At 46.7% G+C, this 12,558-nt stretch overlaps 1 protein-coding gene across 4 annotated transcripts in view; it reads right to left on the reverse strand.

The window, feature by feature from the left end:
• Nucleotides 1–496: 496 nt before the first annotated feature.
• Nucleotides 497–12,558, reverse strand: part of Stk35 (serine/threonine kinase 35) — a 35,759-nt gene continuing 23,697 nt past the window's right edge. For 3 of the 4 annotated variants that reach the window (XM_070006909.1, XM_070006908.1, XM_070006907.1), the window contains one exon: nucleotides 497–820. In XM_070006909.1, coding sequence (XP_069863010.1) covers nucleotides 750–820 — 71 coding nt within the window. In that variant the 3' untranslated portion in view covers nucleotides 497–749. The remainder of the gene's footprint in view (nucleotides 821–12,558) is intronic. The other variant, XR_011368728.1, reaches the window with a different exon arrangement.

Below are 12,558 nucleotides of genomic sequence, written 5' to 3' on the forward strand. Positions count from 1 at the left end.
GCTCCAGAAAGAGGTTTGGCACAACAGTCCTAACCAGACAGTAGGCTTGCGCAACTAGCTGCTCACTGCAGCAGTAGGCATGGTTGCCCTTGGCCTTCTCCCTCTGGGCCTCCCAGTTATAAAGGGCAGAAGAAACCAAGTCCTACCACTGAGTCCTGGTGTGGCCTGGACTCCCAACAGCTTAAAGGGAACCAAACCTGCAGGCTATGCTCCTTTCTGGAGTCCTCCTGGCCAAGCCCTGGCCTTCCTCATCCAGGCAGCTCTTCACCTCTGCTCCTGTGTGAGGTCCAAGGGCTGGCCAGTACAGCCCACCAAGGAGTCCAGCTGTCCTATGTCTGGGAGGAAGGTGGCCCAGAAAACTCCTATGTCTTCATGTTCTATTCCAAGAGAATCCCCAAACACTCTCTGGGGAGATGGATCTTCTCCAGGGAGTGAGATGCTACAAGCAGAACTCGAGACGCACAGAGAAATCAGAAGGAAAATGACACAACTCAAATCGCTCCCTAACCTTTTACAGAAATGAACAGTAAAATTTACACATGCTTTGTCCACATTGAATTTCTTTAAATGATGCCTGTCCACAGCATAACTTTCTGTTCTTCTGAAGTCTCGATGACTTAAATTAAAAGGAAAGAAAAAGGACAGGAAAAAAATAACAACAACAAAAAAACAAAACGCAACCAAAAGGAGGGGAATCCCAAACAAAAGCTTCACATTGCCGGAGGTCGAAGCTGTTAGGAGATCACCAGTCAAGCCACCACCTGTACGCTCTGCTGTCCTGTCCGAGGCATGATGAGACTGTGGGTCCCGAGGGATCGACCTGGAAAATAGAAGGCAGGCAAGGAGTTGACATTTGCTCAGAACCTGGGGCACCAGCACCCAACCCAGAGTGGCTCTGAAACTGTATGTATGCTGGGGGCTGAGTCCTCTCTAAATACTTTGAGTAACCTGAGCATCACGATAAACTCTGACAATTACGGACATGTTCTTATTTCTCAGGTCACAACCAAGGCAGACATTAGAAGCAAATACAGATGCTGGCTCCAGCTACCACTCAAGCTTCTTCATAAACCATCAGGAAACAGACCCTGCCAGCCCCGGTCCTGTTCAGCCCTTCCACTCCACCTCCTCATGGTTGCGCTGTGTAAGCCTTCCAATAACCCACTGAAGTTTTCATTGCCCAATTTTAAGATGTGAGAAACTAAACTGAAGGCTCAGTCTCACCCACCAACATCAAAGGTTGATCAGAGTCAGGTTTCTCCAAGTCCACTGCTTGGTCCAACTCTGCCATGCTGCTAGGGTTAAGGCTGAGGGCTCTGGAGCCAGAACTGAGTTAGGCAGATTCTGACCCTTGAACAAGAGCCAATTCAAATCCTTTGTTCCTTACTCTCAGCACTATTCTACATTAAATATTTTTATAAAGATTAGGTCGTATGTGACCTAATGACAGTGATCTAATGATAGAGAGGTGTTGTGAGAAATACATCATGGTTTAAACAAGACAAGATGCATACAATGTCAGCACATGGCCCATCACTGACCAGAATGTCACTATAGGGTATGTGACTGGGTATCTACAACTTGGTAAGAACACTTCCTATTAGTGTTTGAAGCTGCCTGGCAGGGACTTGGGCAAGTGGAAACCTAAAACAAAAAAAGCCTATAGAGATTAGACGTGAGCCATCCCCATACTCTGAGCCACCTAATCAGAGCTAAGTATAGCCTTGTCCTGGGTGGGGCAGGCCATCTAGGCGGTAATTCCCATTGTCCTTGCACTTGGAATTACCTAAAATTTTTAAGTGGCTGGCTGCACTCAGATTACTGAATAAGATGAATCTTCTGGCTGAGGGCATCAGGACCCTGCCCATAGTGTTGAAGGAGTATGACAGCATCTAGAAGGCGGACTGACAATGTGCTTTCACAATTTTCAATGTACTTAGACTTGGAACCTCATAACTCCACTGCCAGGAGCACAGCATCTCTGAAAACCCTAAATATGGAAAGGATTTTGTGAATAAAGATGTTTATTGCCCTAAATTACATGGCAATAACTTGTAAGGCCAAAATAAAGGATGACTGAGCAAATGATCCATCAACTCAATGATATATTGCAGAGAAAATGAGAGATGTGTGGCATTTGAACACTGACCAAGCCCATGTCTGGGTCAAGCTGGAAGTTTAAGTTATGTAGCTATGTGCCAGAAAGCAGGAACATGGTTTGTCTCTCAGTTTTGGCTGCAGTTTAACCCCCTTATGAAGAATTTAGGGAGTAAAATCAATCTGACCAGTCTGTGGATGGGTGGGTCACCTGGGAAGTGATAAGGATTAGATACAGACTTCAGGGCGGAGCCCCCACCCCCCTCCCCACCCCTAATGAATCCTGGTAACTTTATCAGGAGACTCCAGTCTTGTCATGTGATTCCCTGTGCCACCATAAAACTCCACCAGCAAGAACAGCCATCACCAGATCTGACTTGGAGCCAGAACCATGAGCCAAAATAAATTTTTTTTTTTAATTTACCCAGTCTGTGGCAATTTATTATTAGCAACAGAAAATGGACAAATAAACTTTGTGTAACACCCTCCCATACAGTAAAATTTCCTCTTCCTCCACCTGACAGTATTGAATACATAGCACATTGTTGAGCTAGAGTTTTTAATGGGAAATAGTGCATTTTAATGAACAAGACAGCTCCAACAGAAAAGCCCAGACTAGGCTGTCATCCAGGCACTTCTACGCAGCGGGCAGTGAATCCTCTAAATCTATTAAACAAGGTCAATGTGGCTCCAGCTCCACTGACTGCTAACTCCTCTTAACAAAACTCCCATTGTGGGTCTTGATTTCAGTTTTTTACTTGGGAGAAAAAGCAATCATTGTAAATATAAACTCCCTGATGATTTGGCAGCCACCTCCAGTCCTTGGATTGTAGATTGCTTCCTGTAGATGAGAGAGAACAGCTGGGAGGCTGAAATGAGTATTCAATAGGTACCCTCACCATCAACATGTAAAACTTTGTGAAGTACAACAGAAGCCAGGGAGATCACACAGTCAACATGGTCTGCAAAGAACTGAGGAGAACCTCCTCAGAAGGATACCCATGGCTACTGACAATGAGGGGAGGAGGCAGGGAGCTGTACAATGGACCAGAAATGAACACCAGGCCCCCTGTAGGAAGCAAAGCTGACATTTCCCTTCAGCTCTGGAGCTGGCTGTGCTGTCTTAGTAGGATGGTGTCAGCCTGGCTCTTCCTGGGGAGACAGAGCAGAGTTTTGATGGCTGACTGCAGGACAGAACCTTGGCTTCCTGCTCCTCTTTCATCCTATCAGGGAGTATACACCATCCCCTAAGAACCCATTGCAGAGTAGGCTCACTGCAAAGTTTAGGGGCTGGGGAGAACATGCCTATAATTCTAGCTACTTAGGAGGCAGAGTTAGGAACCTGGGCAAAGGTAGCGAAATCCTGTCTTAAACATGAAATAGAAACCAAACAACCAATCAGTTTTGCCTGTATACCCATGTTTAATTGAGGCATTATTCACAATAGTCAAACTGTGGAACCAGCCCAGGGGCCAATCAACAGATGTGTGGTATATATACATGGTGAACAGAGCTTTACTCAGCCAGTAAGAATGAACTATTGTCATTTCCTAGCAAATAGAAATAGAGAGCAGTAAGTTAAATAAAGTTTACAGTCCTAGAAAAGACAAACATTACATGTTTTCTGTAATTTGTGAAGTTACAGGGAAACGGAAACAAAGGCAAGAGGGAAGATCATAAGGGAGGTGGAAGTGAGACAGGCAAGAGCAATGGAAGGATAGGTGTGGTCAAAGCACACTATGTACGGATGGATGCCATTATTAAACCCCATACACACATGAGTGGGACAGCGTTTCAGTAGTCCCCTGGATTCAATCAATCCTCAGCACAGCAAAACAAAATAAGACAAAGCAGAAAACAAAACCTCATGCAAAGAATTTCTTTATACAGCCTGAACAGGAAGGAACAACCAGAACCACACGGGTCATGTGTCTAGGTTAAAGCAGCCAACTCTCTTTGACATTTGTAGTACCATGGATGGTGTTGGTCCTAGCCTTCAAGGGCCCTCCCATACTCCTCCATCCTAGCAAGAAGAAATTATCAGGTTTCTTGGCTGTCTGGACTGTAGCCTGAATCCCTGATTTCCAACCTCAGCCAAGACTTGCTTGTCCCTCTCAGTACACCCTCACCCCTCACCCCACTGACCACAGAGCCTTCCTGGAAGGCAAAGGCACAATTGCCAAACATGCTGGAAGATGGTGCTAATGTGCAGTGGGCTTCATGACAATGTGGGGATGGGTTTGGCCAGATGAGCAAACTGAAGCTCAGGGTAAGGCTGCCCAGGAAGCAAGTGGCAGAGGACTTTTAACCCAAGCCTAGAGAGACAAGAGCTTGAGTGGAGCTGAAACCCCATTTAATACATTTATAAATAGAAACACTCAGAAAAAGGCTTGGGGCTTAGGTGCCTCTGAACAGGTTTGATGCCCAAGACACAGATGCAGTGCCAACTAGTCAGTGAGCAGTCTTCCAGCGAGTTCCTTGGCCAGCTGTGCAGTTGTCTGGCCTGCCCCCCTAAGAGTCAGGGGAACCAAATTGTTCCCATTAAGCCATAAACAGCTTGGCACACAAAGTAGAAAGAGCTGAGAAGCAGGCAGCATGAGGATGGTGCCAGGGATAGCAAAGGCTCCTACCTATTTCCTGCCCCCACTCAACCTGCAAACATTGAACATCTTAGTCAATAAAGGACCATCCTTACTCTCAAAGTATCATTTCTTTGGCTAAATGAAATTAAGTAGGGATTGTTTAAAAACTGCCCCAGCTCTGACCTCTGGTTTTAAATTGTACTGTCCTACAATATGTATAAAGTCTCGGAAGTCACAACTACTTTGAAATACAGCATCCTCACTCTGGTCCTCTAAGAGAAGGCTTAACACAGGTTTAATGGCAGACAGACAAAGGTTCAAAACCAAGTTCTACTACTTACTAGCCACTTTTATGATTGAGCCTCCTCTTTTTAGAAAATGCAGATAGTGTCTCTTTGACACTGAGTAAATTGCTTGTTTCAGAATCTGGCACAGAATGGCATTCAATCAGAGCTCACTCTGACTCTTAGGGTGTTACAGGCTGGACTGTCCTGAACTAATGTTGGGTCAAGGTTTAATTTAAAAATCATCCTACATCCTCTACATTGTGGGGGAATAAAGGCAGGGTGGCTCACAGAGAGCAGCCCTCTGGTCCTCACTGATGTAATTGTCTGCTATCCATTGCTGTAATGGCCCCAGGGCAGCCAGAAGGTGGCAGAAGTATTCTCAGAGCCTTCTGACTACTTACACCTGAAGACAGATTTTTGAAGCTAACATGAAGAAGTCTAGGATCTAGAAGTCTGTAATACAAGCTGGCAATCTACTATGATATGTGTTGTTTGCTGTGGGGCTACACAGAATTGTCTCAGATACCCACAAAGGATGGCCAGCACTCCAGGCAACCACTGGTACTTGTCTGAAGGTGGCTCACAGCCTACACTGTAGGCTTCAGAGTGGCATAGCAGTCCTACCTGATGGTAAGAAAGACACCAAGCACCTGTGATACAGGTGTAGGCCCTAGCATATACCCCTGGCTCTATATGCACATTTATCTGTGAAAGAAAATTCTCTTCACAGATGAGGAATTCCCAGTGATGAAGGATGGTTGGCAACTTGCAAAAGGCTGGCAAGTACAAGATCCAAGTACATAGCTATGTGGTATTACCAAGTGGGCAGCCAAAAATGCACTCTTACCTAAACACCCCAGGTCTTCAGTGGTATGCAATGATTCCTTTGTCCATTTAGGAATTATCTGTTTCACAGATGAGCAAACTAAGGCTGGGTTGTTAAGTCAAAGCATATCATGTTGCAGAGTAGTAAGCAGGCTTGGAAGGCATATGAAAATGCAAGGTCTGTCAAGATCCCCTCCTAAGTAGGGGATCAAGTTGTTGTGCAATGCACAACACATCTGGCTGCTTGTACTCAGATACCACACTGGCACACCAGGCTTCAGTGGCCCAGCATATGAACTGCACTGGTCAGCCATGGGACTGAGTCCAGGGAGTCCAGTTCTCTGAAGATCTACCCTTGAGGCTGAGCTAGCGGCCATGGATCTTCTAGCAGGGCAAAGCCATGAATTACCATGCTAGAAGCAGCCCACAGCACAACCTGTGGGTCTCCTGTGGTCGGGGTGAAAGAATAGAGAGACAATGCCCAGGAGAATGCTGTCTTTAGGACAAAGAAAATGTCAGGAAAAGAGGGGAAGGAGAAATCAGCAACTACAAAGGCTCACAGTAGGAACTCAATAGCAGTTTACAGCAATCTGAAAGACCTGACCAGGATGCTAGAGCAAGGTAGCTGGACCACAGCTGACTAGTCCTTAAGAGCAAGTTCTGGATGTAAGGGGAGGTTATTAAGAGTGGCAAAAGGGTGATTTGTCAAAGGCCTGGGCAAAATTTACACCACAGACCTCCCACTTATTAGCTCTGACCTTTCTAAGAATCCCTCGAGCATCCATCTTCTCAACTTATATGAAGAAATGCCTACTCTTCCAGGTATGAAGGCCACTGGCAGCATATGTAACAGGTGCCATGTAGCAAGAAGGACAAAAGAGTGAAGGCGGCTTTAAATCAAATTCAAAAAGCATCCTAGACCCACAGACAGCTCCATTAAGTCATTTACTTGCTAAGGCATGAATTCCAACCCTCTAGAGTTAACAGTCTTCTTTCTGCTTTGGGCCTCAGCTCCTGCTGGTCTGGTTACTACCCAGGCTTTCCTCCCAGAGCTGTCACTCAGCCTTCCTGGCCCCTCCCCATGTCTCCTCCCAGGGAGCAAGTACAGAAGAGACACTGCAGGGACTGTCCTCCAGTGAGCAGCCCCATTAGTCATGCCTGACAACCCAATCACACCACCTCTTAAGACTACTCCTTAAGGACATGGACAGTGTGCTACGGCTCTGGAGCAGCTTGGGTTACCAAATGGCTTTGGGTGTTCAGGAGCTCAAATACCAAGGGATTGATAGAAACTTGTGAGTACATGTCAAAAATCAATTTGAAATTCTCAGAATTACTTATTCAACATGACAGTATTTTAATATAAAAATGTGATTACAAAGCTCCCTGTCTTGGGTTGAGTTCCATCTTCATTGCTACGTGCTCTGCCACATCCCCCACTGAACATCCCAGCAGTTACAGTTGTGGAAGAATGCCCGGTTCACTCAGAGGGATAGGCTTCCCTTCCAGGCTCCCAGCTGGAAGGGACAGAGCTGGACCAGGGTCCAATCCTGAAGCCATGCTATATTGGGCCACATCTCTCCCCCTGTCCCCCCCCACACACCTTCAGGGCTGGGTGGGAGCAATGAGGCACAGAGGACCACAGATTTTCTGACGCTAGAGAGCCAGTCCGTTACAGAACCACGAGGCTCCTTGGCTTGACTACAGTTCTTTCCACTGTTTTCTCCCCGGCTTTTCAGGAGGCCTCTCTCAAAGATCCTACTGTGTGCAAACACATTCTGCTTGTGTGGAGAGGGACCATGAAATCCATGTGGCTAGTTGGGACTGGCTTAGCATTTGAGTCTAAGTCAGCCACAGCAGGAGGGTTCACAGGAAGAGCAGAGTTAAAAGATGGAAACTTGGCTTTGGCCTAAAATTCTGTGGACTCCTCAGATCAATCTGTGCAGTCAGGGGTTTCCCTCTTACCTGCAACACCCCCACCCTCCCCTTCCGGATCCTGTATACTGACTTGTGTCTAGTGGGAGCTGGCCCTAGGAGTCTGAAAGGCAGAATGGCACCTGGGGTGCAGAGGCACGAATACAACCTTAGGCAAAGGTCCCCAGGGGGCAAGAGCAGAGCTGGAGACCCAGATCCCAGTCCCACTCCCAGGGCTCCTTCCCTGCTCCTCTGTGGATACTTCATTTCCTCACTGGTCAAAGAACTCTGGATCCACAGAGGGGTTCTTAAGTGGAGGCCTTAACCCCAGGAACATGGCTCTGAGGTTATAGCTTTAACAACTCCACAAAGAGCTGTGAAATATCACAACATTAAGTCCCATACATTTTTTTCTGGACAAATGTCCTAACATTTAGTTTGAAAAGGGTACATAATACAAAGAATATAAAAACGAAGAGGCTTCTGCAGGACCCTAACCTCTGCTGGCCAGGAAGTCACACAGAAGTGGCAAGACGGGCTTCCCACAGCTCTAAGCCCAGAACAGTACACTCTACGTGGCCATGGCAGGGGAATCAGGTCAGTAAGCATTTAGGGCTCATCACCCTAGAGTCTACTCTAACAAGGGCAAAGAGGCTCCTCTCCCTGAAAGCTTTAAGCAGAGCCTCCTTAAAGGAGATCAACACTATCAAGAGGGGTAAGCTCTGCCTCAGCAGGTAACAATCCGCACATCACTTACTACACTGAGGACACAGCTGACAGGCCCTAAGGACAGAAGAATATTCCAAAATAAAAGGGTCCAAAAGGAGCTGAAAGCAAAGACAGGATGCCACCCAAACAGATGTCAGCTTTCTTTCAAGGCAGAGTCAGAAGGTTCAGTCTGGGTGGTGAGTCCAAATTCTCATACCTGGAGACCCACTCCCATTACAGCAGTGTTCCTGTTGTCTCTGCACTGGTGACATTTTAAACCTCTTGATTCCTCACAGTGTGTGCTGCCCCAAATCCTAGTATTAAAAAGCTTGCCCACTGCCCCAAAAGAAAAACCACTGGGTGAGACACAAGATATGGATTTGGAGGGTTCTGTAAGTGGCCAGCAGTAAGCTGGGCTCCTGGCAGAGTTATCTTGTCTGTGTCTACCATCCAGGATGCATCAAAACCTTTCTTGTCTTGAAAAGTCAGGAGCCAGCGGCTTCCCTTACATCCCTTAGCTAGTAAACAGGTCCTGGGTGGAATTCAAGACCAACCGAGGTAAACTTTTTGTCTCTAGAAACACCTTTGGTAATTGGCAGTTAGCTACGTGGATACCCTAACGAATTCTCTTTCTCAACTTATTAAATGTGGGGGTGAAATAAAAGCTGCCAATTGCCTCAATTGGTCCCCTCAGAGCCAGGTTCAGCTGAGCTCTCTGTGATTAGCAGAGAAAAAGCTCAGGGGAAAGGCTGGGATTGCTGAGTTCCCCAAAGGAAGAAGACGTCTTAGTCCCAGTTATTAAAGAAGAGGTCACTCTTCCATATGGCGAAGAACAATTTGTGGTTACAGAGCCAAAGACTCAAGTGAGGTGGTATCCACAGAGTGGCGTGGGCAAAAGGAAGACCATACGGCTTTCCTGTTAGAACAGCCAGACCAAGCCCAGCAGGCCTAGGGAAATCACCCCGGCCCTTGCTAAGGGGCTTGAAGCTCTCTCAGGGAAAAGAGGCTTCCACAAATTGTTAGGAAGAGAGAGGAGGAGTGAAACACATGATTACACCTTATGAGGATTTGGCAAAAACAAAACAGCGGGATGGAGGTAATGTACTGCACTACCCCATAAATTCCTGCATGTACATGCTGGGAGGGTGGCTGTCACAGGACAATTACTGCCTTCCTGTACATTACAAAAGGATATGGGACTCAGAGTAGGTAAAACGACTTGACCAAAGCCACGTAGCCAGCACGGAGCAGATCACAGTTTAAACCTAGGTTCAAGAGCAAGTCCCAAACTTCTACTTGTCCTATCTATGTGTTGTCCTTGTCACATATTCACACCTTCTGGAAATGAGCACTGCCAGGTGTGACACCTCATCCCCCTCTCCTGGGGGGCTGACAGTTCTCTCCCTAACTATAGGAACTCACCATCCTAAAATATACCCGGCCTAAGTCCCAGCCACCAGCCCCACCATGCCTGCAGGTTCCTCCTCCTTAGACCAACATGCAAGGCTACTGACAAATCAGGCTTTCAGTTCTCCAACTAGCGCCTGTGTGTGAGCCACCCTGTGCTGTGCTCTTCCCAGGAGTTCCCAGTGCTCTATGCCTGTGCTCATGCTAGGGGCCTTTCTCAGGATGCCCTTCTCTGCTCTCCTTTTTTCAAGACCCACCTAGCCTCACATAATGCTGTCACTTACTCTGATGGCCCAAAGATGGTGCAGGCCCACTCCAGACTTGCCAGGTAGCCTCTTGGGTAGTTCTGTGTAGAAAAGCCTGGGCTGGAGCTCTGGCCCTGAGCTGGCACACACCAGTCACACTGCTAAGGGCAAATCACTTCCTTTTTCTGGAGCTGGGGAGCAGTACCCAGGACACAGGTAAGGATTTAACAAGATAAATAGAATAGGGAGAAACTAACCGATATTGTAAGTTCATGTGGAGGTAAAAGATGTGCTCCCTGCTCCCCCTCCCCCACAAAGATTCCAAGTTACCTCATGATAAAGACTGAAGTTTGTCCCAGGCTTATTCTTATGCAAAAACAAATATACAGGGCAAAAACCCAGGGAATAAAGCAAAGGGGGAGAGGGGGCGCTCCATGAGCACTAGCTGAAGATCAAGTTAAGACTATGGCCATACCTCTACTCTTGGTATTACCCTCAGAAGTCTGAAGGCAACTGAGTCCAGAAGTTTTCTCTACCTTTCTCCCTTCACTTCCTTAACCTCACATAGAAAGCATTTCCCAATTTGCAAATTGAAGTGACTTTCAACATCAATTTTATAGCTGACAAATGTCACAAGAGTAGGATGCAGGGGTTAGGAATCCATAAGGCTGTCTATATGTATATGAAGGACCTCTTTCTCACAGGTTTTCAGTTTTTAAAAAAACACAAAAACAAAATGCTATGCTCTCAAGACATAATTATAGCAAAGAACATATGCAAATGAAGACTAGAGAGAGAGAGACACACACACATCAGTCGCCTAATGAGAAGCTGATTACAGAGGGAAACACAAAACCCAGAAAGATGCAGCCACCAAGTCATGAGTGTAGCCCTGGGACCCATCCCTCCATGAGTGATGCCAACTTGAGAGCCACGCAGAAGGGTAAGAGAACAGTGATGTCTTACACCTTTGAGCCACCTCTTCCTCACCTCTTAAGTGCTTCCAAATGGTGCTCACTTTGGCAGAATATATTAAAAATTAGAACGAGTCAGAAGATGAGCAAGCCCCTACACAAGAATGACACAGATCATGTCATCTCTTCTTGCCATCTCCCTCAACCTGTGTAGCTATGGCTTCCTAAGTGGGCTCCCAGTTTCCACCACACTTGTTTCTGTACACAGTTCTACTGGTCATACAGCATATCCTCAATATGCACCCAATGGCTAAGTCCCTAATCCATCCCAGCATTCTGGGGCTCAGGAAGGATGATCACCAGGGTCAAGCCCAGCCCTGGATACAGAGAGAAACTGTCTGAAAACCACCACCAACAAAACAGCAAAAACAACCAAACAAACCAACAAGAAACAACAGAGAAACTTAATGCTTTACTGGCTAGTCCAGGCTCCTCCTTGCGCCTCTCCTCTGAGCCCAGCTCCTTTCTGCCAGCTCCTTCGCCTCTGATGAAGAAAGGTTTTATTTGGCCTGTTTCAGTATCATCCCTGAAGAGAAACTGAAATTTTTTGGGAAAATCCTTTTTCTGCCATTTTCTCCATCCATACCCAACTAAATTGCATCTGCAGTGGTGATCATGTCTGTTTTATTCCATAAGACCTATGACAGTGCTTAGGACACAAAAAAATGTCATGGTCCCCCTCATAATAAGGAAAGCTCAGGAACCTGCACATGGTTTCCCAGATGCTAACTAAGTCCACTACTAACTTGGCCAAAAACTGGCACAAAACAGACCTCAACACCTGTAGTGTGCCCATGTCCTTCCTGGCAACCCTCTAACCTTATTGTTTCTTCCTCCTGGCAACCCGCAGAAAGTTCAGGTAAAAATAAAGTTTCCATCTCATAGAGATGCCAGGTAGAGGAGGACTGAGGTCAGAACTATGCTCATCTGGCACAGCAGGTGCTCAATACATGCCTATGGGCTGAACAGATGTAGCTTCCTAGTCAAAACTCAGAGCCATGTTGAGGTGACAACCATGATTCACATTCCACATGCCCCTCTACATCTCCGGTCCCCTTTCCCTTGAGGTGATCTCCCTCCCTACCCACAGGTCTGCAGGGATCCTATTATCATCACCCTGTAGGCACTCACATGGGTCACCCTGAGACTTTCATCATTAGCATGGCTTGCTAGTCTACTTCCCTTGGGCCAGGGAAGCCCAAGAAGTTAAATTATTTCCTTCTCTTCTTCCCAGAAGCAGGAGGCCACAGGCTTCACCTCATTCTAAAGAAGAATGCTAAGGGATGAAGTTGCAGTACGAGGTATGCAGAGAAACACAGGCAGAATTACAGAAGTCATGATTAGAACTTGACAGTCCCCTCCTCTGATTTGTGGGCAGGGATCCCAGCATTCTGAGGGTAGGGGTAAAAGGTGAGGAAAATGGTGGCATGTTTAAGATGGCAGGCTGTGCTCTCATCTAGGAGGGCACTTCTCCACTGTGGACCTTAGCACCACTGGAAGGTGCACAGGGGCCCTCCCT

The sequence above is a fragment of the Dipodomys merriami genome, unplaced genomic scaffold (genome assembly GCF_024711535.1).
Source record: "Dipodomys merriami isolate MVZ:Mamm:240054 unplaced genomic scaffold, mDipMer1.0.p SCAF_7, whole genome shotgun sequence".
Taxonomy (NCBI): Eukaryota; Metazoa; Chordata; class Mammalia; order Rodentia; family Heteromyidae; genus Dipodomys; species Dipodomys merriami.